This window comes from Dicentrarchus labrax, unplaced genomic scaffold (assembly GCF_905237075.1).
Source record: "Dicentrarchus labrax unplaced genomic scaffold, dlabrax2021, whole genome shotgun sequence".
Taxonomy (NCBI): Eukaryota; Metazoa; Chordata; class Actinopteri; family Moronidae; genus Dicentrarchus; species Dicentrarchus labrax.
Genome location: NW_026136713.1, coordinates 20549241 through 20564859, shown reverse-complemented (window position 1 = coordinate 20564859; position 15619 = coordinate 20549241). Strand labels below are relative to the sequence as shown.

The 15619-nt window shown below is 40.6% G+C and overlaps 1 protein-coding gene across 5 annotated transcripts in view; it reads left to right on the top strand.

Moving 5' to 3' along the window:
* Nucleotides 1-15619, top strand: part of glra1 (glycine receptor, alpha 1) — a 111911-nt gene that overhangs the window by 82838 nt on the left and 13454 nt on the right. For all 5 annotated transcript variants that reach the window (XM_051420703.1, XM_051420702.1, XM_051420700.1 and 2 more), the window contains 2 exons: nt 1638-1852; nt 6203-6349. In XM_051420703.1, the coding sequence (XP_051276663.1) occupies nt 1638-1852; nt 6203-6349 (362 nt within the window). The remainder of the gene's footprint in view (nt 1-1637; nt 1853-6202; nt 6350-15619) is intronic.

Below are 15619 nucleotides of genomic sequence, written 5' to 3'. Positions count from 1 at the left end.
ACGCTTCCGGTTTTTGTCAAGATTCTTCCAAAAACAAAAAACTCAGTCTAATTGTAAAGATGCAAATAAACATTTTGCTTATTAATAATTTACCAGCAGCGCCACACAGAAGCATTGTCTTGTTTTATGAGGGAGGAAGAGGCAATAACTTCCCCACTTCCTACGGCGCTACATGCTCCTCCGAAGCACCTTTCAGACAGAGACGCCTCAGACAGGCTGTTACTGCAACAAGTAACTGGCAGTATGAATCCCGAAACACCTCCTGTGTTTGTTTTCAAATGTTCCGTTTGATTTTGATATTCAGCAAAGCCGAGCATTCGTGTCTCTCTGATTTTCCGCTCATGATTTACACTTTGGCTTAGTGCGAGTGCTGAAGGAAGATGACATTTTGTCTCAAAAGCTGTCAAGTTCGTCTCCAGTCCCCTCTGTGTTTCCCTCTCTGGCTTATCCTCCCTTTCACTGCCAGTCCAATGACTCTTCCCCTCTCCGATCCCCCCCTCTCACTTTCCTCCTCATCTCTCTGGATCGGCCTTTTAATTTTCCCCCTCGGTCTCATCATTTCCACCTGTTTTTTTCCAGGGGACGTGACTGTGTCAGTGTTTAGATGATGTGACTGTTCAGATGAAGATAATAGGGAATTCAGAAACACTCTTTGCTGCTAATGGAACCGCACTGCCTCGGGGAAACTGATGAAAGAACATTTTGCTTTTAAGTAGTTTAAACATCAACCGGCATTTCTTTTCTTTTTTTCATGGAATCAACCTCTTGTGCTCGATGTACTGCAAATTCAGTCATTTCCAAATGAGATATCCATGTTGAAAAACAAGACACCTACAGAGACAAAATGATTGCCTCCATGAATATATAACTGAGTGGTGAATATCTTTGAAGCTGTAAGTACCACGAGCCTTCTCATTACAAAATAATAACCTTTTTGGAGGGTACAACTCTTTCCGTTCCCCTTAAAAGGATGAACATCAGAATAGATTTAAATAAAATGTAATAATTGGTCTTTTCTGTCATTGTAAACCCTGATACGCTTTTAACTTGTTGGATATAAATCTTTAAGGCTCATTAAGACAACAGCTCCTCCGTGTTCCGGTTTATTTCTTTAGACAGAAGTCAGTGATCTTTATAAGACTGGCTGATTGAACTCTTGAAGGGAGTATTTCTACATATATATTTCTACATATATTTGAATATGATTTTTGTTTACTCAATAGTTCATTGTTTGTAGGATCAGCGTCATTATCGTTAAATAGATTTCTATCCCGTCATTTAGATTCAGAGTCACGATCAGGGTAACTCCAGGTACTGCTTACAGTTCTTAATGTGTTTTTCTGCTCCAGTGTTCATCAGGTCCATTTACAAACAGAGATAAATCACACTGTAATGGTTTCCATGAGGTTCGGTTCCCAGATTCTCAGTAATGATTGTTTTTCTATTTTCTTTTTCAAATCAGTCTTTTTCTCTCATTCCTCTTACACCTGGATTCATTCTTTCTCTCATTCATCTGGATAAATTCAAATACAACAAAGTCTTTTTCCAACAGATTGCCGTCAGCTCTTTTCTTTACCTCTACCTTACAACCTCTTTGTAAACTCACTCTATTTCCCTCTCCTTACCTCCTCCTCCAGGTAAATTCACCTGTATCGAGGCTCGTTTCCACCTGGAGCGTCAGATGGGCTACTACCTGATCCAGATGTACATCCCCTCGCTGCTTATTGTCATCCTGTCCTGGGTTTCCTTCTGGATCAACATGGACGCCGCGCCCGCCCGTGTGGGTCTGGGCATCACCACCGTGCTGACCATGACCACGCAGAGCTCTGGTTCCAGAGCCTCCCTGCCGAAGGTGAGGACAGGTCAAGCGCACCTTTTACAGTTTTTGTAATAAAGCACATCAGCTGCTGTTGGACAGTAACTTTGTATGAAGTTAGACTTTATAAAGTCTTTATGATTGAGCTGAAACAGGGAACTAAATTACAGTTTGTGGTTGTAGAGGGAGATGAGGGAAGTCCCTGCGCCCAGTTGTTGTTTTCAAAGAAATAGTTCCAACATGTAACTCTCCCAAAATCATCAGTTTTTGTTATAGCAAGCTGTTTCCCATTGCTTCCAGTTTTTATGATAAGCTAGGCTAATCGTCTCTTGACTCCAGGCCATACTTAATACTTAACAACATGAGAGTGGTATCAATCTTCTCCTCTCACTCTCGGCAAGAAGATGAATAGGTCTAATTCCTTTTGGTTCTAATAACATTACAAATACAGTACAAGTCTGTCACCAGTCTTGTTCCATGACAACAGTTTCCGGCTTCATCAACCTGTGTGATTCATGGCTTAACTTTTAGTTTTAAAACTACACATTTTAAAAGATAAAGTAAAATGTACAGCACAAATGTATAAATGTTTGTATACATTACAAGTTTGAGGATGGTTGATGTTTTCCACAGCGTCCTTCACACAAACAATTCAGTGCCGTGAGGGAGTGAAGGGACAAATATAAATGTGAAAGAGGAGGTAAATAGAGAGCTGCAGGTTCTGCAGAAGAATTAATGTTCAAAACAAGGAGAGAGGAAACGGAGAGGAAAATGTAGACATTGAAAGGAATCCATACAAAGAAAGAGGGAAAGAGAGAAAGAAAAGAAAAGGGGAGGGATTGAAAATATCCTTTTCATTGACAGACGTACGATAGAGTGAAGGGAAAAGGGTAGAAAAGAGGCAGACAGATGGAGGGATGAGAGAGAAAAAAACGGAGGGCAAGAGAAGAATGAAAAAGAGACATTTCACAGACAAAGTTCAAAGGAACAAAGATGAGAAAAATAAGTTTTTAAAAACCGAGAGAAATCTTTTCCTGTGAGGGATTTTCAGATTAAGGAGGGGAAAAAAACGGTCAGACTTTGCGTGAGCCAGTAGGATTGTATAATTATGTCCAGGGAAACTGTAATCCCCAACACACACACGCACACACAGACACACACACACTCACTAACACACACTTACACACACACACACACTCACTGTTTGTTGACATTAGGTGCTTCATGCGCTCTAAAAATTGAACAAGTGAACCGTGATTCCTCTGCAGTTCAGCTGTCACAATAATGATCACACAGCACAGCTGAGCTTAGGTAGGCATACTGCTCTCTCTCTCTCTCTCTCTCTCTCTCTCTCACACACACACACACACACACACACACACACACACACGTACATCTGAGTGTGTGTGATTGATAGCAGACACACACACACACCTAAACACACGGCTCTTTTCACATGCCACACAGGAGGGCTGCACCATGTCAGGCGAGGAAAGGAGCACAGGGAAGGAGGAGAACGGAGGAAAGAGAGGAGAGGAAATATCTGATTATTGTTTAAGAATTATTCAGCAAGGCAGATGATGTTAATGTTATCCCACAGGCTGCTAACACTATATGTTCTGATACATGTACATGGATGGTTAACTCACCAGAAAGTGCTGCTGGAAGCAGGTCGGCGAAATGTGTAAATAAATCTAGAAAAACCTACTGTTAGACATAATGCTACACAGTGACACTGCCAAGGAGATTGGTCACATACGGTACTGTGCCAACACACAGCAGCTACCTGCCTGGGAAGAGATTTTTAGGACTTTGAGGAGGTTTCACGGCAAATAAAGTCAGAATCTGAAACTGGTCATTTTCTATATTAGTAGGTTCACATACAAGGAATTCACCTCAGTGTTGTGGAGCATTACAGTCAAAATATACAGTAAGTAGAAATGTATACATATAGAATATATGCAATGTAGAGCTGCAACAATTAGTTGATTAATTGTCCACCTTTGATAATCAATTAATAGTAGTTTTTTAAGAAACAAATTCTCCGATTTCAGCCTCTCAAATGTAAATATTTTCTGGCTTCTTTAATCCTCTGTGACAGCAGCTCTCAACCTGATGTCCAAGGACGCCCAGGGGTCCTTGAGAGGGTTTTAGTGGGTCCCTCGAAGAACTGGGAATATTCTTCACTATTATTTCACTGACTAGAACTGAGCCCAGTGACAGAATGTATTAATGACTCCATTCAGCTGATCAGTGGTCCAGTCAGAGCAGTATCCCTGGCTTGCTGGCTGCCGCAGCCTTCCATTGTGCTCTTGGTTTTTTGAACATTGTCTTGTGAAGCGTGAGTTAAGCGACGCCACCTAAGCTGCAGTTCAGAGGGCCGCCGCTGGTCAGTTTGTCTGTCAGAAGCTCTCAGCCTCATAGAGGACTGGACCAGGCAGTCCACTGTGGCTCGGTTGGTTTTAGCTTCCTGTCCTGAAGCTAGCTGTTGTCTGACTGTTAATCTGACTTGTTCTCTAACTAATTATACATCATTTTAAAATAAACCCAAGCTGACAAATCAAGGATAAAACCTTTAATGCAAATTTGAATATGGTCATACAGCAGCCAAACATTGTGTCATTGTAGTTTGAGGCTTTTTTTCGTCCTCTTTTCTGGCTTTTAAGATTATATGGATACTAAATAAAAGAGGAATTTAATCACTAAAATTAAAAAAAGCTTATTTCTGACTGTAAATATAGTGTTCACAGAGGCAGTAAAACCAAACGGACACCAGGACATAAACAATTTGTTGTACCCACTCTTCATTCATCTGCTTCATTTACTTCACTGATTTACTTTCCCAGAATGCCGTTAAACTGCCTTTCAGGGAAGGTTGTATTTTGTAAAAAAAAAGATTTTCCCGGAAGAAAAAGGGACATTTATCTTTTTTTTTCTGTGTGTTTGTCTTATTTTCTGAATCTGCTTTTTAAAGACAATACTTTGTGCTGATTTTACAAGTCCCAAAAAACATACTAAAGCAACACCTGGAACATCCAAAACTGAATATTACGTTGCTGAAAAAAGAAGATCAACCTGCAAACCTGCTGTTTGCATCTCCAAAACATTTTTTTTCTATTCGCATAAAAAGGTTTTCATTTAATTCACCAGCAGACCATAACGTTTGGAGCTACAGCCCACCACTCACAAAACCAGTAATTTTAACCTTGTAAAACACATTTCAAACTGGACAGAAACAAGAATAAACCCGTAATTCATCAAGTTTCATGACAGTGACATTATTGACTAAATGGGAAGCCATTGTCCTCTATGCAGTAGACTTACACTATATATTTAGCTTTTTGCCTTTAAAATCAGTTTTTAAACTGGGGCAATTTTAAGATTCCTCTTTCTGTTCTTCTGTTTATCTCCCTCTCTCTGTCTCTCTGCCTGGTTGACCATCAGACCAAGTGAACCAGTTGCCTGGCCTCATCTCTCAAGCTCTTGGGGGGGGATCAGTCGGGCATTGGAAGATAAATGTTTTCATAAGCATCAGACTCAAATGAGCATGGATCACAACAAGCGGTGATACTGAGCATTGTGCGTTTGTGAAAGTGATCTAAAGTCATAGTTTAATTGGATTGTAAATGGCTGATTGTGGGTTTCCTCACTCGGCAACAGAACAGGGATCTCCCTCTCAGGCTGCACGGTGTAATTGCGTGTGGAGATGGAGAGTTGTAATGACAGGCCGGCGTGAATGTGCTCCAATAATGGTGCTTAGCGGGCAGATAGCAATCAGACAATGATCCAACCAGACTTCATTTAGCCCTTATTATCTGGACAGTCCTTACCCTGTCCATCTTGCAGCAAATCATATTCTTGGTATGTAAATTGTGCTGACACTCAACTGGTTTTGTGTGCTGACTGTTGTCTTGTTTTGTGGCTTTTTGCCCATCTGGCTGTCCGTTTAGTTTAATCTACTACAGTAAATAGAGCATCATACAATTATGATCTCAACTCTATGCAATTAGCATCCCTTCATGTGTTCAGGTAAAATTACACATATATCCGTTTTTACAACTCATTCGCACCAGGAAGTTTCCCACTACAGCAGTGGTTTAACGTCTGACCCTGAGCAGCTCCACCACAGCAGGCGAGGTGAAGTGTCAGGAGCACTTAAGCACAAGAGTTTTAAGTAGGAGAGAGAGTTTGAATTTACTATAAAAACCTAGATTAACCCACAGCTGACCAGTCATATATCTGCTTCACTGTGTGTAGGTTGATGACTCTCAGTAAAAACTGAGAATTTGCACAATTTTTCAATCAACATGTGACCCATACTGCGCACAACAGCAAACCCTCTATACTCAATCCAGATGCCTCTAACTCGTTCTCACCCCTCTGCAGGTGTCCTACGTAAAAGCCATCGATATCTGGATGGCCGTGTGTCTGCTGTTTGTGTTCTCGGCCCTGCTGGAGTACGCCGCCGTCAACTTCATCGCCCGCCAACACAAGGAGCTGCTGCGCTTCAGACGGAGGCGACGACACATGAAGGTGAATACTCTCTCACATCTGTGATACAATCAAACATTTACATTTGTTCTGGGTTTTTTTTTTCTGGTGCGTCAACAGAGATACCAGCTGAATTGAAGAGTTGTATTCCAAAAACAGATATTATCCATGTGACAGAGGTGATTCAGTAACAAAACATCCGATAAAAGAAAATGACACCAGCTTTTGGTTTGTTTTGAAGAATAATATATGACTTAAGGATATGACAAATGCAAAACATGAAAGATGATTTGTTTTTGTGGAATCGCTCTTCAGTCCTACTGATCCACAATCTTCCATATGTGCCCTTTTTTACATTCTGTCCTTCAGCTGTTTAAAAAGAAAGGATCTTTAAGAACAAGACATAACCAGATGAACTCTGTTTTCCAATGGTCAGACGAAAACAGTTCAACAGCTTCATTGTCGTCTCCAACCGCCCAAACTGGAGAGAAACAAACAAATAGTTTAAAACCACAAATGTGTTGTTTTTAAGGGATGAGACACGGTACCAAAGCTGCTGGGCAGCCTCGTGTTTTTAACAGAATAAAATATTTTTGCTTGTTATTTGGTCAGTTTGGCACTGTAAACACTAGAATGCAGTTTGGATAAAAATCCCTGCTCTTCTCCATCCTCAGGCCTCCTGAAAAATTCACTGCGTGTTTGATATTTGCTTTGTGCGGTGCTCATCACCGGGCAGAAACACAGGGCATCAATGTTTCATGGGCGGAGCATTGAGCATGATTAAAAGCTGCGCTGTGGAGCAAACAGAGACGAGGCTCATAATGGATTCATAATGTTGAAGAGGAGAAAAAAAAAACTTTTCCCTCTGCTCTGAAACTTTTGTTAGTGGAAATGCAACATTTACAAGAAACAGCAATGAGAGCGTTGCAGTCTTTTTTAGGGGGTTGGGTGTGTAGTTGTGACTGTGCTTCTCAATGAGAATGTGTGTGCCTATGTAGGACTAAAACCCGCGTTTTAGTCAGTTTTAGTTTTTAGTTGTAGCGTGATCTATGTGCTGTGTGTCTCTTACTTTTGTAATAACATTATAGCAAAGTCCACATCCTGTTAAAACACAAAACAGCAAATGTTTAGTTGAAGTTCAGATTCATCTCTGACCTTGGAAACAGCAGTAGAGCACCACAAGGTCCATAGATGTTCTGGTGCTTTAGATCATACAGTTTGCCCAATTATTATGGAAATGTAAACTTTCAAATTTAATTTTACGAATGGAAGGACTTCTCGTCCATGGTGGCTGACAAGTTGGGGTTCAAAGTTCATTCTAGGCCTCGGACACAGATCATGTGATATGATGGAAAGCTCCAGAAAGGCCATTAAATGGACCTCATGGTGAGATTGTTTTCTCAGCCTCTGTTTCCGAGGCCAAGAATAAACTGTGAACTTCAGTTTTTAAAAAGGACGAAACAAGAACGATAATAACAATAATAATGTGGGAGTCCACACTGAGGAAGCACGCTGCAGCTGTGTCGGCAGGTCCATTCTCTACAAAGGAGGTGAGACAGGTATAATCATCTCCTCATCTCTGTTTATAATAATAACAAAACACTTTACAATAATTGTGAAGAAAGCCTGATCTTCTTCTTGATAGCGTCTTTATAAACAGTTTATCAAATATAGGTGGAGTTTTTTTTTTTATCTACGCCATGTAGATTCAGATGGATTTTGATCGGCTTCTATTGTTCATCAAATGGCTCTGAGAGTTATCCTAACGATTTAAAAAAATGGAAATTTGAACATCTACAATTCAATGACAACTGGGTAAACGCCATCTGCCGAGGAAGAATATGATCAAGAGCTCCAGAGCAAATACCAAATGGACCTTGGTGTGAGACTTTTGGTGAAACTAAGCTGAACTAAGTGGCTCAAAATGTCTAATTACCCTTTTATTAATAACTGTAATTGAGAATTTAGCAAACAGCAAGGTGTTTTGTGTTTGGGAGGATCATATGTCGACATGGGTGTGTGTGTCCTTTGTACCATATTAAAACACTTTAACCTGTTAATTTGGCCGCCGTTGATGAAAAACGTAGCAGCGTTTAAACATGATCCACATCAACCTCTCTTTGTCTTGACATCGCTGTGAAGACAAAAACAAATATAACCGCCTCAAAACCACCTTAAATCTTTTATTAGCTGTCTCAAAGCAGAAGAAGAAGACAACTTTTGATGAAATGAAGATAAAGCGGAGACCTGAAAGTATGTCACTTTATTTAATTTCTGCAAACTGCTGCTTTGGATATATTTAGTAAAAATGACAAAAGGACCATGTCAAATTTTCCCTGGAGGACTGTTGAGATGTTGGTTTTTTCTCCCTTCTTCTACTTTCTTTCGTTGGTTTTGCCTTTGAAGCATTTAATCAATCAATTCTATCTGTCCGGTTGGATTTATCAGTCCCAGGCTGCTGTATTGAATAAGGAGTAAAGCTGTCAGGCCTGCAGGGAATATTGAAGTGCTGGTTGATTGTGAAACTGATGCTTTGTGTGTTTGTGTGGGTGGAGGGCAAGAAAACACAAACACCCACAAGAAATGCAACGATGCGCCTGCAGTAAACAATGCGCACAGTCCTGGATTGGTTGGTGTGTGTGAATGTGTGTGTGTGTGTGAGAGAGAGAGAGAGGGAGGGGGAGATTGTATCTATACAGCCGGTGAACATGCATGAGTGCGTTCCCAGAGTGCTGTCGTGCATTTTGGTGTTGTAGGGCATGTGTTCGTGCCTGCTAGGATGGAGCTGCTTGATTGAGTTTGACACATTTTAGTGTGTGAGAACGTGTTCGTGCCTTCCTGTATTTATGAGGACCTCGTGTCCACGCAAGGCTGGTAAGGGGACATATAGGAACTACTAAACTGACCTTGTGGTAAGATTCTTTTCTCAACAAAACAAAAAACAAGAAGTCTTTAAAAAAAATAAGTAGTAGAGCTTTTAAACCTTCAGGTTTATTTTGTGACCACTTCGGGGATCTTGACCCCCAGGTTGGGAACCACCTTTCATAAACGACAACTGAGACATGATACCCCGAGTCTTATCATATTTGATACATGAGTTTCTGAGACCTCATCCCCATGAACAATACTTTCCTGAAAAACCTGTCATATCCAATCTGACATGTCTTCTGCCCTCTGGTGGATTGGTGGTGTGACATTTATATTGTTACTAATATTTCTAATATGAATATAAGTGTAATGAAGAAACTTTATTTCTAGTAAAATCTTGTAGAAATTGTATCAAATATGATACCACAGCTATAAAAGGTAATTTATGCCTACCACAATGCCATTTACACTTTGATTAAATTAAAGTGGAAATTGAGATATTTTGTGTTTTATATACGCAATGTGCTCTCATTATAATCACTTGCTAAATAAAAACATTGTGTTTTAGTCAATAGGTCCAATAAGCACTTCAGTTTCAAGAGAAATTATTTTTTTTATGTGTCAGCCTTCGCAAGCTTAGAGGTCCAGTGTGTAACATTTAGGAAGATCTACTGGCAGGAATGGAAATGATGCCCATTGCTATGTTTTAATTAGTGTATAATGAATCACCTGAAAATAAGAATCATTAAGTCTTTGTTACTTTAGAGATAGAAGACGGGTCCGTACGGCCTCCATAGTTTATCCGTAGGGAAGGGCAATATGAAACTGCTACATGCCACTAAATCTTAGACACGGGACAATAAAGCTACCAAATTAAATTTCAAATAGCATCATTCTCACTTGGACAAATCCAAATTAAAGGAGGAAAATGGGAAGTTTAGATGAACAAATCATAACATGCTGTTTGTGAACGCACCCTAAATTTAGGAGAGTTTAACATCAAGTTCAGTGAAGTGTGAAAGGGAAAGAAAGTCATGAAGTTGAGTGTGTTTGTGGTAAAAAAAAATATATGTAAGAATAAAAAACTATAAATCCTAAATCCTATTGTTGTAATCCCCAATCCCCTGAGCTGTGATGGTAGGTGAAGAGATAGATTAGCGGTCCAGCTGCCGCTGCACTTTCAGGTGAATCACACTACCCTGACCGCCTTGCTCGCTCGCTCTGTTTGTACACCTCTCTCTATGTCTCTCAACCCTCTCTCACCCCCAACAGCAGGAGGAGAGAGCGAGAGGACCGCGGGCTCAGGGTTGACCCACATCTGGCACACCAAACCTTTTGCATAGTTTTTTTTTTCTTCTGTTACACAGTTTATTTCTGCTCATATGACGAAAGCTGGAGGTGAATTTAGGCTATGGGTCTGTTACGTAATGTGAGTTTTGTTAATGAAGGATCTCGTCTGTTCAGTTGAGGTCAAAATCTTACAGACGTTCACAGCTGACAGCATTACTGTTATTGAGGAATACTTATCTATATGTGTTTTTTCAGCTCATATCACAAAAATAAGTGAATTCAGGGTTCGCAGACTCTTACGTAACATGATTTGTTTTTAACAGAGAGATTTTCTATGTTATGTTGTGCAGCAGAAGGCGTATGTACGGCTAAAGCTGAGCTGTGTTATATGTTTGATTTTGTTCATTACATGTGTCTGATGGTTTTTTTTAGTCTCGAGGTAAATTCAGGTGACTGCACAGTCTATTTTTCACACTGTGTGATTTATTTATTAGGGATTTTCTATCCATAACATGCAGCAAAAAGCAAATGTATGTGAATACGCACTTAATGCCCTTTCACACCAGAAGCAAACATGTTAAAAAATAAATGTACCGTACTTAGTACTGTCAGGCAGTTTGATGAAAGCATCAACCAAATGACAAAGATGTTACTGAAAGCGGAAACATCGCCTGATATTGTATGAAAATTTAATGAAAACAGATTACGCTTCTCAGCAGGAGAGTAAGATAGAGACAAGAATAGGATAAATAGAGGGTAGTTAAAGGAATCAAAGACATTATTACTACACAAAGATTACAACATTCCACTTATAGAAACATTTTTAGAAATCCATGGTTACACATTAACTACTAATTTCCATAAAAGTGTACATGCAGAATGCATAAATCAAGCATCACGCTTAGCTTATAGCACAGAGACTGAACTATTACTTTAAATGCATAAGAGAGTAATTCATAAGATCATTTAACCTTAATTTGATCTGATTTACAGTTAAACAAGTAAAGAAAAATACCCACAATAACAATAAATCAGAACTTTTAAAACAAGGTATCAAATACTACAATGTAAAAATATTTAATTATAAGTAAAAATGTTAAAAGTACAGAAGTATTATAAGAAAATTGTACTTGAAGTATGAAAAGTAACAATACTCACTATGTAGGTGGAGATCATTTAATTACTTAATGGACAGTTGTGTAGTTTAATCTGTAATAATACAAAATATTTTAAAATCTCATCATGTGTTTTGTATGAAAAAAATCTTAATCTGAAAAATCCACTGTCAAATAAATGACATTAAGTAAAATAAATCCAATATTTCCCTCTGAAAAGAAATGGATTGGAAGTATAAAGTAGCCTAAAGTGGAAGTACTCAAACAAAACACAAGAACCTCAAAACTGTGCTTAAGTTTTTTACTTAAATGTACTTTCTCTACTTGACGGATACAAAATATTAAAGTGCTTTTCTGTTTTCGAGTAGAAATCTCGCCAGAACTAAAAGGACTTCTAAGGACACTAAGAAAACAGAGAGGAATTGGAGGTATTTGCATTTGAAACAGGATTTTGCCAAGAGGGTTGCATAATGCGTACCGAATCATTCAAAAGTGTAAAGCAGTTTTAAATTCAGCTCCTCTGGTCTTTTTACTTTATTTCAAGAACAATAAAAAACAAACTAGAAGATATAAAGAATAAAATTCATTATAAAAGTATGAGCACCCCCAATGAGATCATCACAATTAATCCCAGCTGCTCTGCTGTGAAATAAATCCAGCAGTGGTGAAACCCCACTGACACACAGTGAGAGAGACAGAGAGGCAGTCCTTGGGCGTCGCACGTTCTTAATTAACCTCTCTGGCCAGTCCTTCTAATGTGAGCCTAATGTGATCCACAGCCCTCCATTAGGCTCTGAGAGGGCTATCAGTCAGGTTTCAGCTCGCTGCAGAGGAAACTGCCACTGCTGGCCTGTGGCACATGTAAACTACCCCACAGAGGCAGCCGCGGTGCTGCTGTCCACTGCCTGCTCATATCTCTTTCAAAGGAAAGGAAAAGGTGGAGAGGACGACAGTGGAGGCAGCAAAAATGTGGAACGCGAGAAACTGTAACATGACATATTTTATTGTCCAGTAAAAACCAATGTACCCAACTGTACAATTTACATCCAATGCCAACGGTCAGTAACAAGACTGCGCCAAATGGTTTATTACACAGACTCATGTGGGAAGCCATCATTGGAAAAAAGGGTGGGTACTTTCAAAGAATATTCGGCAGGCGATTGAATGAACCATCTGTCTGTCACCGTTTATCAAGAGCCAGCTTCAATCAATCAGATCAACGAACCGCATAAGGTAGTCAAACTCTTACTGAAGCCGGTCAGTAGAAGACCGAAAACGAGAAAAACCTTCAGTGCTGTTCTTTGCTCTTCTTTCAGTGAATACTCTCCAGTTCTGATATAACTGATGCTAGCCGGATCTACGCTAACCTCTATCAGCCGCCATTGTTCTTTAGGAAACTGTGCCTTCTCGCTGCGTCCCACTGATTGGTTCGGTAAAACTGTAGTTGGGCCACAAACCGAAATTGAAGCCTAGAAAGATGGATTCTTGCGTGGTCTTATGAAGGTTAACGCTCAATGTCAAAGCAAGAAGTAATGTGTCCTTTACATAGCCATAATCTTTGCCTAACCATAACCGAGTGTCGCCTAACTCTAATCATATCTTTTACATTTATATTACATTTATTCATGTGGCAGACACGAGCAACGTACAAATGAGGTACAACAGTAGATCAAGGATAAGCCTTTGAGCATGAGTGCGTCAACATTCAGTTCCATTTTCCACCTGATACAAGTGCCACAAGGCTGCAGGTGCATCAAAGAAGACATAAGTGCCCGACAAATGACTTTTTTTTAAGAGAGAAAGAGCATATTAGGTGAGTAAGTCTCAGGAGAGGTAGGTCTTCAAGCAGTTTTCGAAGCCGGAGAGGGATTGTGACGACCAAATCAACCGTATTTTATTTGCCATGGCCACTATCTTGTCAAGTGCAGCTACTATATTGCTGAAGAAGTCATTTGGATTGCAGAACCAGAATATATGACAAGTGTTAGGAATGCATTTTATTACAGCAATAATACCCTGAATGCCTGTTTACTGCCATTACAAATCCATCAGTGACACTTCTCAAGGGGATTATGTCTTATTATGGACAGATTACAAATGCATGTGTGCTGTCTGAAAAGTTTTCCTCAACAAGAAAGGAAAACACAAACAGGAGAAACCTAACAATCAGTGTTGGCATTAGCAGGGGACATGCTGTACAGCACAATCCTGGCGTATGGGAATTACCAGCATGGTTAGCACACATCTTCAATTTCGTATGGTAATTGCGTTAGGATGGTAGGATAAATTGGATTAGAACGATACTTAACTGGAGGGATTTGTTTACTGTGATTGTGGCCACAACAGTGATGAGTAGCTATGAGGTGCAGCTGAGTACAGTTGGAAGTCTCTATAATCTGAGTGAAGAATGTCCTCGAGGGTTTTATGGCTTTTATGCAACTGTTACGATGTATGTGAGCTGCTTTAAAAGGGTTCTTTGAAGCAGCGAGGGCACATATATATGGAGCAAGGAAGAAAGGAAAGTTGAAGGAGGCCAACTAGTTCTATGATGAAGCAATAGTCGAGCTTTTTCAGGGAATTGTCAGCACAGCCGGAAAGTGTCTGATCGGTCTGATGGCTAGTCTGAAATTTGCTGATATGTAATTCAGAATTAGCTGTACTACAGCACTGCTGCTCTGACATGAAAACAGTGCTGCACTTTGGCTCGTCTTTCTGTGTCGGAGCTGGAGTCGGTGTTGCAGTGCAGGTCGCTGCAGCAGCAGTAGTTGTGGTACTCCCAGTTGTGCTGATTTCTGTGGTTTCTACCCTGATGCTTTATTGATTCGTTAGTGACACTGATAGTCCGGAGAGAACGAGACAGAGAGAGAAAGAGCGGGAGCAATCGGACTGAGGCTACCTGCTTCAGAAGGCTGTCTAATTAGAAAGACAGAGCGAGAGGGCATCAAATAGATGGATACTGCACCGCAGTCCTGTGAGAGGGAGAGAGAGGCAGAGCCGGCTCCTCCGAGCGGCGAGGCAGAGTGACATCCCCCCCTGCTGGGGGAGTGAAACAACTGCAGAGGGATCAGATCAATAGCGCCACTCATCCTTGAAGGATAGGCCCGCCTGGCAGCAGCTCGCTTGTTTAACACAGACAAGCTCTCCAGACTGAAAAAGAGAGAGCCCCTTTAGAAATCAAAGGGAAGTCGAACATTAGTGCCTCTCGCCTCCATTTCAATCAGGACTGTCTTCAGTGCATTGCCGTTTCTGAAGTTCAGGGCGCAGAATGCAAATTAGTATTTTTAGATTGAGACAAGCTTTCATTAAAATAAATCATTCGTGAGGAATTATCCGTTCTGGAGAGCGATGACTTCTGTCAGATGCATCAAAAATAACTGTCCTACATTATAAATCCCGCCCTGTATCACAGTAAAAAAAAAAAAGGTACATTAAACCATGTTTCATATAGCCTCGAGGTAGAAAGCTACTAAAGCCTGACGACTGTCCTTTTCCACTTCTCTTTCACCTCAACAACATGAGGAAAGAAATGAGATCGACCGTGGAGCCTTGAGATGCTTCCTCCCCTGCAGCTGGCTCTGTTTTTGGCACACTCGGCCTTCTGGGAAAATAAATGTACATTTGGAGATGTGGCCAGAGGGGCACGGCCCCCCTCCTGTGACTACATGCATCCTGCCATCCCGCTGTTTGCGCCTTGTTAGGGAAACCGACTTTCTGATTGATCGGCCATAATCAGCTCGTTAGCTGTGATTAGGCGTTTTTGGCGGGGGGGAAGCTCTACATGCTGGTTTGCTCTAAATGCCTTGATCTCACAGGCTGTTCGGCAGCTTTGGGAACAAAGGCAGATAAGAGAGCGTGGGGATTAAGAGGCCTGAAGAAGAGCAGGGAGAGCGATCAGTGATCTCCGCCGGCTGAACTCAACCTTCAGATTGACAGGTCGACTGAAGTGTCGTGCTACACTCACTGTTTCCTGATTAGAAGAAGAAGCGATTAGAGTAATTGACAAGAGTGGAAGCATGTTTTCATCCAGTACTCTGTATTT